The sequence below is a fragment of the Lepidochelys kempii genome, chromosome 7 (assembly GCF_965140265.1).
Source record: "Lepidochelys kempii isolate rLepKem1 chromosome 7, rLepKem1.hap2, whole genome shotgun sequence".
NCBI lineage: Eukaryota > Metazoa > Chordata > Testudines > Cheloniidae > Lepidochelys > Lepidochelys kempii.
This window is the reverse complement of record NC_133262.1, coordinates 126343517-126356917: the sequence shown is the minus strand read 5'-3', so window position 1 is coordinate 126356917 and position 13401 is coordinate 126343517. Positions and strand designations below refer to the sequence as shown.

The following is a 13401-nucleotide window of genomic DNA, read 5'->3' as shown; positions in this document are numbered from 1 at the left end:
AGAGGGGAAGCAAGGCATCAGGACCAGGAGGATGTTACACCTGTGGGCGACAAGAACACTGGAAGGCAGTGTCCCTACTGGGATGGGTGACAGAAACCTCACCCAGAGAAGGGGAAGATAAGAGAGCCCCAGGGAGGGGATGGGTGTACTGGGCCTGTGGGCAACAGGGGCACCTGCAGAAGGAGTGCCTGGACCTGAGTGGTGGGGTTGAGACTGGCCCTGGGGAAGGGGCTAAGCAAGCGAAGGATCATGGAAAGCCCTTAGCCAAAGGGAGGCAAAGAGTTGGCTGTCAGTGCCATGAGGAGGGCCATATAAGAAGGTACTACCCCCCTGGGAGAAGGCAGGGTAGCAAAGGGGTGCCCGGGAATGAGGCTAGGTCAGAGACTGTCAAGAGGGATGTGGCAGTGATGACTGAGGACCTGGCAGAGAGCCATCTCCCACATCCAGCAGGGGGAGGTAGGGAGGTGATGGATAAGATGACTGGGATGGAGAGGACCCAGATGGACAAGGGAACTCACACTGGAGCAGGACAGGCTGTTGTAGGGACCCAGACCCTGGAGGAGGAAGGCAGATTATTCCTCCTGGTAGAGAACCTGAGGCAGGAGAGGGATGTCCTGTTGGCACAGCTGCGTGGGAATCAGGGGTGGTTATGCACCCCCTGGGGCAGTCAGTCTTAAGGGAGAGGGTGTGTGATGGGGCATCTGCCCCACACTGGCCCATAGGGGGTTAAAAGCTGCCCAGGGGAGGTTGCACTGGAGGCAGCCAATTAGAAAGGGGCTGAGAGGAGCAGCCAATCATGGTGGCAGGCTCATATAAGAAGGGCTTCAGGGAAGAGCAGAGTTCAGTAGCTGACTGGAGCTTGAGGGGAGAAAACCAGGATCCTAGCAGAAGGAAGGCACACCAGCTCCTGGGACAAAGCAGAGCTGCAAGCAGGGACCAGGGGAGCTAGAGAGAGCTCCTGGCTGGCTGTTAGGGCCTGCAGGCTGAGGCCCTGAGGTAAGGGCAGAAGAGGGTGCTGGAGCTGCATGGTGTAACGATGCTGCCCGTGGGAGCCAGCTGAGGTCACTCAATCAGGGAGAACTGCAAACAAACGGGGCAGACAAACCCCACACGCTGGTGGATATTAGATTTAGCCTGTGGTGGACTTAGATTTACCCAGCCAGCCCAAAACAGCTTCTATAGCCCCTCCCTGGGTACTTAGACGTCCAAATAATGCAGTTCCCTTAAAGTGCCAGCCTCAGGCCTCTGTCCAGACACACATGTCAGATATGATGATGGTTACTGAAAATCTTATCATATAACAGAAAGGTTCTTCCAACCCCAAAGGATCAGCCACATGCCCAGGTCCAATTATAATTTAGATCTTGGCCAAAATACACGCTATAGTCAGTTCTTGTTAACTAAACTAAAATTTATTAAAAAAAGAAAAGAGAGAGCGTGCTGGTTAAAAGATCAATATACAAACAGACTTGAGTTCAATTCTTGAGGTTCAGATACACAGCAGAGATGAGCTTGTTGTTGCCAAAAGTCCTTTTAGAAATAATCCATAGGTTATAGTCCAATGTCCGTATTCAGGGTGACTCCAGTCAGTGACTGGGGATCTCAATCCTTATGGCTTAAGGTTTCCCCCTCTTGAAACCCAAAGCAGATCTGAGATGAGGAAGGATCGTGTCCCAGGGTTTTTATACATTTCCTGCAGCCTTTTGGCCTGAGAAAACAATAGGCTTAACTTTCCTTCTCCCAGACACCGTGGCAATTAGCACAGGGTAATTTATCCATTAAACCAGTCAGATACAGGTTACCACAGCCTTCAAAGAGACATATAGACAGCAGTACGATTTCACTCAAGTGTCGTCCTAAATGTTAATATTCCTCTTTTGATCTTTGAATCAAAGTTACAGCCATAGACAAGACTTCTTTGCTGACATCACAAGACCTGAACAAACATCTACCTTTCTATCTCTAATAATGCAGGCTTGCATTTCAAAGCTCTATTCATTTACATCTCTTCCTAACCAGTCTTTAAAGTTCGGCCATGGGTCAGGTCAGTCTGTGAGTTAATTAACTCTGGCCTTGTCACCTTTCAATGAGATAGTATATTACACTCTTAACGTCACACATGGGAAGCAGCCCTGGGACAATAGACTGCAGTTGCCACTGAGGGAAGTGACTGGACAGAGATTGCAGGTCCCCCAGAAGGGGGGAACGCAGAATGTGGCAGAGCTGGAGGGCAGTGTCACTGAAGAGGACCCCGCGGTCCTGGGAGTGGCACAAGTCTTGGAATGAAAGTGATGGCGCTGAGGCACCACCAGAGAAGGGTGCAATGGCGAAGAGAGCTAATGCCCAATGGCGAAGAGAGCTAATGCCCAAGGAGGTGCTAGAGTGGTGAGTGAACCCTATCACAATGAGGTTTTCTAAACTTTTTATCATTTTTGTCACTCTCCTCTGGACTCTCTTCAATTTGACCAAAACTTTCCTCAAGTGTGGTGCCCAGAATTGGATACAGTACTTCAACTGAGGCCTCACCAGTGCCAATTAGAGTGGGACAGTTACCTCCCATGACACTCCTGTTAATACACCCCAGAATGGTATTAGCCTTTTGTTTTCCAGCTGCATTACATTGTTGGCTCATATTCAATCTGTGATCCATTATAACCCCCAGATCCTTGTCAACAATATTGCCACCTAGCTAGTTATTTCCCATTTTTTGTTGTTGTACATTTGATGTTTCCTTCCTAGGTGAAGTACTTTGCACTTGTCTTTATTGAATTTCAGCCTGCTGAATTCAGACCAATTCTTCAACTTGTCAAGATCATTTTGAATTTTAATCCTGTCCTCCAAAGTGCTTGCAACCCCTTCCAGCTTGATGTCATCTGAAAATTTTAAAAGTATACTCTCCAAGTCATTAATTAAAATATTGAATAGTACCAGACCCAGGACTGACCCCTGCTGGTCCCCACTAGATACATCCTCCCAGCATGACTGTGAGCGATTGATAACTACTCCTTGAGTATGGTCTTTAAATCAGTTGTACACCCACTTTACAGTAATTTAATCTAGATCACATTTCCTTAGTTTTCTTGTCAGAATGTCATGTGGGACTGTGCCAAGAGCCTGACTAAAATCAGATCTATCACGTCTACTGCTTCCCTCCTATCCACTAGCCCAGTAACCCTGCCAAAGAAGGATATTAGATTGCTGTGGCATGATTTGTTCTTGACAAAGCCATGCTGATTATTCCTTACAACTCTCATATCCTCCAGGTGCTTACATATTGATTATTTAATAATTTGTTCCAGTATCTTTCCATTGAAGTTAGGCTGACTGGTCAATAATATCCTGGGTCCTCTTTGTACCCCTTTTTAAAGATAGGTACTATGTTTGCCCTTCTCCAGTCTTCTGGGACCTCACCAATCCTCCAGGAATTCCCAAAGATAATTGCTAATGGTTCCAAGATTTCATCTGCTAGTTCCTTAAGTACCTTAGGATGAATTTCATCAAGATCTGCTGACTTGAAGATGTCTAAATTATCTAAATATTCTTTAACCTGATCATTCCTCACTTTGGCTTGCTTTCCTTTCCCCTTGTTGTTAATATTAGTTGTGTTGAATATCTGGTCACCATTAACCTTTTTAGTGAAGACTGAAGCAAAATAAGCATTAAACACCTCAGCTTCCTTGATGACATCAGTTATTAGCTCTCCTTCCCCGTTAAACAGCGGACCTACACTTTCCTTGACCTTTCTCTTGCTCCTAATATATTTAAGGAACATCGTCATATTGCCTTTTATGTCCCTTAGGTGTATCTCATTGTGTGCCTTAGCCTTTCTGATTTTGTTCCTACATGCTTGTGCAGTTCTTTTCTATTCGTCCTTAGTAATTTGTCTATGTTTCCACTTTTTGTAGGATTCCTTTTCAATTTTCAGGTCTTTAAAGAGCTACTGATGGAGACATATTGGCCTCTTACTATTCTTCCTCTCTTTCCTTTGCATCAGAATAGTTTTCAAATGTGCCTGTAATATTGTCTCCTTGAGAAACCACCAGCTCTCCTGAACTCCTTTTTCCCATTAGATTTTCTTCCCATGAAACCTTAGCTACCAGTTCTCTGAGTTTGTTAAAGGCTGCTTTTTTGAAGTCCAGTGTCCTAATTCTGCTGCTCTCATTCCTTCCTTTCTTTAGAATAATAAAATCTGTCATTTCATGATCACTTTCACCCAAATTTTTTTCTACCTTCAGATTTGCTACCAATTCCTCTGGGTTGGCCTGAGTCAGGTCTAAAATAGGTGTCCCCCGGGTTATGTCCTTCACTTTGCTGGGGACAACATTTTGTTCCAGATAGGTGCCAACTCTGTGGATGCTCCAGCCCTGAAGCACCCATGGAAAAAAATTATAGGGTGCTCAGCACCCACCGGCAGCCAGCTCTCCCCTTCCCCCCGTGCTTCCCATCCGCCGGTGGCCATGACGATCAATTCCTCCCCTTCCCTCCCAGAGCCTCCCGCCCACCGCAGATCAGTTGTTCTGTCGCATGCAGGCTGGGGGAGGGCGAGGAGTGGCAACAGGGCACTGTCAGGGGAGAGGGCAGAACTGGTGGGAAGGGGCAGGGGTGGGAGTGGGGTGTGGGATGGAGCGAAGGCAGGAAGAGGCGCGGTGGACTCGGGGCTTGGGGGAAGGGGTTTAGTGGGGCCTGGGGCAGAGCTGGGGGTTGAGCACCCCTGGGGCTTGGAGGAAACCGGCACCTGTGGTCTCCAGTATGTTCCAAGAACTTACTGGAAATTTTGTGTTGCACCATATTACTCTTCCAACATGCAAAATGCTGTGCTGCATGTATCCCCTGCCTTAACCACAAGACCACTCTCTTCTCACAGTCAGAACGCAACCCAAGCATCCTGATACCCTGTGTCTGGGAAATAGCTGTATAAAGCCAGTGGTAAAGCATGTGTCCTGTCCCCTCTAGGGACTGTCATGTTTGATTTTTCAGCTTGGGGGCCAGATGTATTATTTCAAACAGAACAAGGGGCCACAGTCAATACTTAGGGATGGAGTCTCTGCCTGGTCCACTCCCTTGGTGCTGGCCAGCTGCAGCAAAGGGAGTAGAAACTACCCATAAGTGCCCAACTAGGGAGTCTCCAGTGAACACAGAGCCAGCATAGCTGGCCTTACATCAAATTCCCTGCAACCCCTGGTGCGGAAGGTATAGAAGGGGAATGGCTGGAATGTGCTGTGACCATTGCCAGCTGGTGCACGTTAGAGTTGTTTAAGTCTGTGCCAGGCCCGACCCCAGGTTGTTCAGGTCTGTGCCAGGTCCGGAGCAGAGAATCAGAGCCATAACAGGGTGTCTCTTCTCAGCATCTCCCCTTTCCTCCTCTGCTGGGCTGCCCTGGTGCCTATGCGTAGGGCTAGGAGCTCGCTGAGATTCAGGCAGAGCCAGTAAAGCGCCTATCCTGTTCTTCCTGGGGTTCCCACAGGCCACCAGGGAAGCAGGCAATGGAGCAGCTAGAGCTACTCCCTGCCATATACTCTGATAGCTCCGGTGGAAGAGGTCAGTGCCGAAGGTCCTGGGTTTGTTTAACCAGAACAATTTGGCAACTTCAACATAAATTTCTGAAATGTTTTGGGGAACCTGAATTGGTATTTTTGTCGAACAAAAGTTCATCCAAAAATTGTACCCAGCCCTAATCAGGACTGAGCAGCACCAGCAGAGGGGTTTGTGTGGGCTGTGGAGGGGAAAGGGAGTGAGTCTTTCTCAAACCATGCCCATATTGTTCAGCTCTTACAAATGTAAACCAAAGCCCCCTATATTCGAGCTAGGTGAGTGCACTTACCCCCAGCGCTTTTTTCAAATCCACTCTCACTGGAAAGTCCCTGCACACTGTGGGGTCGTTCTGGGGTGATGGGAAGTCTGTCTGGATGCACGGGAGCAGAGTGCGGGGAAGGGGTGGGAGTGCTGTCATGTGACACATTTTAAACTGGCCAGGACAGAGCTCTAGGTGAGATATAACAGGGGCAAGTCTGGTGAGTGAGATTGGCCCAAATGGAACCTCTGTGCCTCTGACTCAGAGCACTCTGGCTGCTGCTCTTTCTCATTCCAGGTGATCAGGGGGATTATTTCCGGTTGCTGCTGCCTGGCACTTACACCATCACTGCCTCAGCGGATGGGTATCGACCACAAACGGTGACCATAACAGTTGGCCCAGCCGGGCCTTCGCTGGTGAGTTGTGCTGAATAATCAGCAAGGGCTGTGTCAGGACATCTCAGAGTGAGTGAGAGATGTGCCCCTGATGGGGCAGTGGGCGAATGACACATTCTGCTGGTTCGGGTCACGTGGTGCAGTGATGGGCAGAGGTGAGAGAGAGATGTGTGGTGCAGATAGTGTCTCTGGCCATCCGGCCTCGGCTGTGGTTCCCTGCTGCCAGCAGATGGAAACAGGGAGCAAAGAAACCACACGTGACCAAAGGTGCTGAGTGGGGCTGTTCTACTCACACGTATTTTTCTGGCTCTCGGCAGTGGAGAGAACTGGCTGGGCGAGACTCCTGCCGGGTGCCTTTCCCCACAGCCTTCCCCTTCTTGTCAGGGTGAATTAAGTTTAGACGGGGAGGGTGTGCTCCCTGGTGCATGACCAGAGCCTTGGCTTGGGACAGACAGAGGCAGTCCTGCTCCACGGGGCAGGCGAGACCCATGGTTTCACTGGCCTGGCATAGCTCATTTCCTGCTTTGTGACCAAAGATATTTTCAGCCCCACAGCAGGGCCCTCAGTCTTCTCTGAGACAAACTCTGTCAGGGTGAGGCAGGGACATGTGCTCACAGCCACTTGCCACACTGCTCTGGGCAGTGGTGTAACCAGGGAGTGTGAGATCTGCTGCTGGAATAGTGCACCCACAATTCAGGCTGGATGTTTATAAATTGGAGAGGGTTCAGAGAAGAACCATGAGAATGATTAAAGGATAGATAACCTGCCTTACAGTGATAGACTCAAAGAGCTCAATCTGTTTAGCTTCACAAAGAGAAGGCTAAAGGGTGACCTGATTAAAGTGTGTGTGTGTGTGTGTGTGTATATATACACACACACACACACATACACCCCTAGGGAGGTGGTGGACTCTCCTTCCTTAGAGGATTTTAAGGTCAGGCTTGACAAAGCCCTGGCTGGGATGATTTAGTTGGGGATTGGTCCTGCTTTGAGCAGGGGGTTGGACTAGATGACCTCCTGAGGTTCCTTCTAACCCTGATACTCTATGATTCTATGATAACATATATACTTACATGAGGAGCAAGAGAAAAGTATAACATGATCCAGTCACTGGAAGTTGAAGCTAGACAAAGTTAGATGGGAAATAAGGCATACATTTTGTGAATAAATTAGCCATTGGAGCAGTTTACCAAGAGTCATGGTGGATTCTCCATCACTGATAATTTTGAAATCAAGATTGAATTTTTTTACAAAGCTCTGCTGTAGGTATTATTCAGAGGCCATTCTCTGGCCTGTGCCGCACAGGAGGTCAGGCTGGACGATCACCATGGTCCCTTCTGGCCTAGGAACCTGTGACTATAAAAGCAGAAATGCTTTGAAATCACCGGTGGCTTTGGGGATAGGTGATTTTTGTGGAATTTCCACAGTCTCAGCAGGTGTTTTGTCTCCTAGTGTCATAGGAGCTGTCATGGGGCTGTTCTGCTGCACCACAGGTTATAAGTGTTAGTCCCCACAGCACTCAGTGAAATCACTACCTTTCCCCCACCGTTAATACTGTTCACTGTTATATATTCTTCCTATCTCTCTGTCAACCGGCCAGCACCCTGCTCAGCTCGTCCGCCTCCTGGGGGAAGGAATTATAGCTACTGTTTTTCTAAAAATTGGGCTTTGGCCTTTTTTGTGCCTTTGTTATGAAGAAGCCTGGAAATTATTAAAAAATCCTGCTTATTTTGTGTGCTAGGAATAGCAGGTCTGGTCACATCTAGTTTCCCTGGAAGAGTTCTTGGGGTCTCATCAATGTGTATTTCAAAATCTCTTTCACCTGGACTGAAGGGGGGATGTACTGAGTCTTTAACAAAGGTTTCCTTGCTCCAAAATCTTCATTACTCTTGGAAGTTAAATGTGTATTTAAACTCTGCGCACGTGCGCACACACACACACACACACAGAATTTTAAAGAGCTCAGCTGAAATCCTGTCCTCTCTCAGCTGTTCACATTTTACTTTCTCAACTCTAGTAGAGTCCTTATTTCACTAGGTCACCTGTTACCATAGAGTCTACTAGACTAGAGGAGACCTAAACTTCTAATGTGAAAAACAAGCTGGGGGGCGGGCTTTAAAATATATCTGTCTGGCCTTGTGTGTCCATCACAGAGAGGCAGAAAAAGGCACACATGAGTCGTTTCCCCTTTGCAGGTCTCCTTTCAAAAAAGCATGGGCCTTTGGTGCCCTGGGAGCATTCTACATTCGCAATGTAGGTGTTTGACAGCATAGGTGTGTCAATGGAAAATCAGGTTCTAGCTGGTTTGACCATTTTTGTTCCCGTCATGTCACAACATGCCCCTTATCAGCTTTGCTTGTCTCAGCCTTGAAAGCTAGAACTCTGTCCTGGCAACCAGGACTGACCTCTCTCCAGGCCTGAGCTTGCAAGGGATGAGCAGAAAGAGACATGCTTTTCTTCCTTTTCATGCCAGGTCCATTTCCAGCTCAAACAAGACACACTAAAAGGGCCCACGGAGAAAAAGGCCCCAGCCACCAGCCTGAGCAGCAAAGCGCTTCAGAAGAAGGTAGTGCCGAGAGCAGCCCATAAGAAGACACAGAGATGAAGATGGCCCAATCAGCCAAGAACTGGAGGAGTCCTATGAAGTAGCTGAGATCAAGAACTCCAACAAGTGAATGTCCTAACACGCAGCATAACAAGCCCAAATTGTCTAGTTTATTAAATGCAGAAATATTTAACTCCTGAGCAAATAGTGAACTCATTCAGAAAGAACTGCAGCAGTCTGAGTCTGAGAGCCCTTGGGCCAGTCAGGTTTCAGAGTAACAGCCGTGTTAGTCTGTATTGGCAAAAAGAAAAGGAGTACTTGTGGCACCTTAGAGACTAACCAATTTATTTGAGCATAAGCTTTCGTGAGCTACAGCTCACTTCATCGGATGCATGCCGTGGAAACTGCAGAAGACATTATATACACACAGAGACCATGAAACAATACTTCCTCCCACCCCACTGTCCTGCTGGTAATAGCTTATCTAAAGTGATCATCAAGTTGGGCCATTTCCAGCACAAATCCAGGTTTTCTCACCCTCCGCCCCCCCCCCCCCCCAAACTCACTCTCCTGCTGGTAATAGCCCATCCAAAGTGACCACTCTCTTCACAATGTGTATGATAATCAAGGTGGGCCATTTCCTGCACAAATCCAGGTTCTCTCACTCCCTCACCCCCCTCCAAAAACCACACTCACAAACTCACTCTCCTGCTGGTAATAGCTTATCCAAAGTGACCACTCTCCCTACAATGTGCATGATAATCAAAGGATCATCTGAGGAAGTGAGCTGTAGCTCACGAAAGCTTATGCTCTAATAAATTGGTTAGTCTCTAAGGTGCCACAAGTCCTCCTTTTCTTTTTATGATAATCAAGGTGGGCCATTTCCAGCACAAATCCAGGTTTTCTCACCCCCCCACCCCGATACACACACAAACTCACTCTCCAGCTGGTAATAGCTCATCCAAAGTGATCCTCAAGTTGGGCCAGTCAGTCTCTCTGTCTCCTACATCTCTAGGTCTGTGTGTTGTCCGGGCACGTACCTGGGCCCTTTACCATTGGACTGGCCTCAACAGGCCATACTAGAGGTTCAAGCAGTAATGATTAGATCCGATTCTGTTCGGAAGCAGGGGTGCTGAAACCATGGATTTGGGTTGTTATTACTACTTCCAGCCAGGAGGTGCAGCAGCGCCCCAGCACTCCTCGTTTTAGCACCTCGGTTCAGATGCTGGGTTTGTGACACTTGTGGGTGAACACTATTGCATTTGCAGGCTGTGGGAATGAATCCTGGCTCTAGTGCTGTGGGTGTGACTATTAGTCTGCGCCCCAAGGAGGCGGGTGTGAGGTGTGGACCCTGAAGCTGAGGGAAGGTCAGGCTGGTGGCACCGTGTGAAAGCAGTCAGTGATATGGCCAATGCTGAACATGGTTTGTGCCCATGAACAGTCTGGCTAACGCTGGTTAGTGACTCCAACAGCTAAGAGTTCATTGCCCCTGTAGCCAGATCTCATGTCATTGTTCTTTTGTTGTATGGATGGGACACTCTGTGTACCTGGCTTGGCTGGTTCCCTCCTTCCCAGCTCTCTACGTAGTAGGACATCCCAGAGTGCACTACCCCATGAGGATTACTGAGCCACCAATGGGATGTAGCCATCAAAAAGGCTAGTATGATCCTAGGATGTATCAGGCGAGGTGTTTCCAGTAGAAATAGGGAAGTATTCATGTCATTGTACAAAGCAGTGGGGAGATCTCATCTGGAATATTGGGCAATTCTGGTCACTCTTGTTAAGAGAGAGTAATTCAGACCGGAACAGGTGCAGAGAAGGGCTGCTAGGATGACCCAGGGAATGGAGAGTGTATCTTGTGAGAGGAGATTAAAAGAGCTGGGCCCGTTTAATCTAGTTATGTAAAATGAAGGCTGAGAGGGGAAAGGATAGCTTTCGATAAATACAGCAAGGGGGCAAACACCAGGTAGGGTGAGGAACTGTTTCAGCTAAAGGACGACGTTGGCACAAGAACCAAGGGCCATGAGTAAATTTATTCTGGAATATAAAAGAAGTTTATTAACTAATAGATGAGCAAGGTTCAAGGAACAGCCTTCCAATAGGAGGCGTGGTGGCAAACAACTTAATGAGTTTTAGGGCAGAGCTTGGTCTAGCTATGAATAGCATTATATAATGGGGTTGTCCATGATAGCAGGGCCTGGACTCGATGCCCCAGGATGCCCCTTCCAATCTGATGTTCCATGAGCTGCTGATGCCACCCTGAGACTCAGTGTTGCAGGTTTCTTGTTCTTTTGGTTTTTGCAGTGTAGATGTACCCTCAGACGCTATGGACAGGCAGCCTGGGAGGCTTGGATTTACAATGTGCTCAACACATAGCTGTGGTGTGAAAAATAATGTTTGTCGTAACTGGGTCCAATAAGTCATGGCCCAGTCACAAAAACATGGTACTATTTGGTACTGCAGGCAGAGTTGTTACACCCTAGGGCACTGAGACACTGCTCCAGAATCCAAGGGGGTTCAGTTGGGATGCAAAAGCAGCAAAGACAAGACTTGATGTTTCTAGAGTAAAACACAAACAGGTAAAACATTTTTGGCATTCTTTAAATTAGGAAAAAAGGCACATACACAGCTTTCTCTTCCTTTTGTAGCTCAGTTTTATGGTCCTACTACAGGAGATCATACCTAAATCCAGTTCTGGTGTCCCCTCGGAACTTGCCTTCTGTAGCATGCTGCGGAGCTGTGAGCCACTGTGTTACCTCTCTGCTTCAGCAAAAGTGTTTTGCTGACGATCCGACTGTCAGCTCCCCGTCACATCAGCCCGTCTTCCCCACCAGCAAACTCCTCAAGGCTCTCCCGCCCCAGACCTCACCCAGCAAGTAACAGTCAGTGCGCTCCAGCCCTCAAGCTCCTCAGATGTTTCCCTGCAATGCACAGCCCCTACCATGGTACATTCACAGAAGATACTAAGTTCACTGCTCTGTTGGCGTCTCTACATCACAGCTTATTAATTTAACTGGGTAAATACCCTTGAAACCCAGCACTGAATTGGGATATAGGAAAATTAGAGAGTTTATTAATAAAAGAGCATAGCTTAAGTGATACAGTTAAAGAGATAAACGTAGAGATGGTTACAAGAAAATAAAGTGAAAAAACACATTTAAAACTTAATCTAGCAAGATACAGTCTGTTCAAGACGGCTTCTCTCAGCACAGTCTCCTTTTCCAGCTTATTGCTGGCCAGCCTGGCCAGGACTCATCACAGAGATAAAATCACTTGTTTTCTTCGTCTCCTAAAGTGAAAGATAAAGATGGATTCTCGCTCTGCCCCTTATGTTCCCACAGGGATGTCTTTGTCTCATAAGTCAGGAAGGCTTCCTGAGCACTCAGTCTCTTGTGTCTCTCTGGAGTGCAGGAGGCATGTTTCTCTGTCTTTGAGTATGGGCTCAGGATAATCCCTGCTGGTTTAGCTTGATGGCTTTTGTGTACTGCTAATGTAACTGGAAGTAAACCCTTTGTCTAGGACAGACCTCCTTACCACCTTTATCTAGGCTAGGCTGTCTGGTCTTAAACCATGTTCTAATAACCTCATGCAGAGGGAAATGATAACTTCCCATATAACATTAACACAGGCACTTTACAATATTAATAACCAGCGTGTTACTAGTTTTCATACCATACCTCACAGGGTGTATTTTGTACAAAAATGCTTGCAGTAAGGTGTAGGGTATGAATACAGGGGTGCCTACCGTCACACGTCCCATCTTCATCCTTTCCATTTCTCTCCTTACCTCAGACCTATCCAGAGACATTACCAAACTGTCTTGCAAACTCCTCCTCTTTCCCAGGTGTCTCTTGGTCTCATCTCCATCACTCCTGAGCCACCCAACAGCCCATCACATGAGCCCTATTCAGCATCAGTACTCTCAGGGACAAATCCCTCCTTGGCTCTGTCTTCTCCCACACAAATCACTGACTCTCTGTCTTACTGGGCTGCAGTGAGCAACTCCACCTCAAACCTCTATTTGCTTCCAGATGCTGCTTCCCTACAATGTCTCCTCCTGAGAAAGGACCATGGCTCAGGCCTAGAAAGAGGTGGTCACTTTTATATTGTCTCTGTTGCCGGGAGGACACTGGGTAGGAGCACATAACTACATCCATTTGTGAAAGTGATTTCACGCTGACTGCCCACACTGGGTGTGGGAGGCATACAGGTTAGTTTCCCACTTGTAGCCAAGGCTGGATTCAGATTCTCTATGCTCTCCTCCTTGAGGCTGAGAGAAAGCAAGGAAGAGGCTGAGCCATTCAACCGCTCTGTGATTTAACACCACCTTCCCCAGCCAAGTCTGGCTGCCTCTCCCCATGTTCTTGTCTCTTCTTATTTTCAGCCAGATTTTTTCATAAGAACCTGTCAGCCATTGATTGTAAACAAACATTCATGTATGAAAAGTGTTTAAACTGAGTGCGCAGGGAGAGGTCCAGCTCTTGGCCTATCAGGCAGCCTGTGGCCCCTGTTGCATGTAGCATGACTGGGGTATATTTGTCTGTCTGTTGGTGTAATTCAGAATGCAGGCTATTTGGGGCAGGGCCTATGGCTTCCTCTGGTTGTCCAGAGCTGACACCACTCAGGGAGTAATAACCAGGCATCACACTGTTAGCTGGACATGTTACGGG

At 47.7% G+C, this 13401-nt stretch overlaps 1 protein-coding gene across 5 annotated transcripts in view; it reads left to right on the top strand.

Annotated features, from left to right (window-relative positions):
* Positions 1 to 8924, top strand: part of CPN1 (carboxypeptidase N subunit 1) — a 46276-nt gene extending 37352 nt beyond the window's left edge. For all 5 annotated transcript variants that reach the window (XM_073354705.1, XM_073354703.1, XM_073354700.1 and 2 more), the window contains 2 exons: positions 6089 to 6207; positions 8660 to 8924. In XM_073354705.1, coding sequence (XP_073210806.1) covers positions 6089 to 6207; positions 8660 to 8791 — 251 coding nt within the window. In that variant the 3' untranslated portion in view covers positions 8792 to 8924. The remainder of the gene's footprint in view (positions 1 to 6088; positions 6208 to 8659) is intronic.
* Positions 8925 to 13401: the final 4477 nt, after the last annotated feature.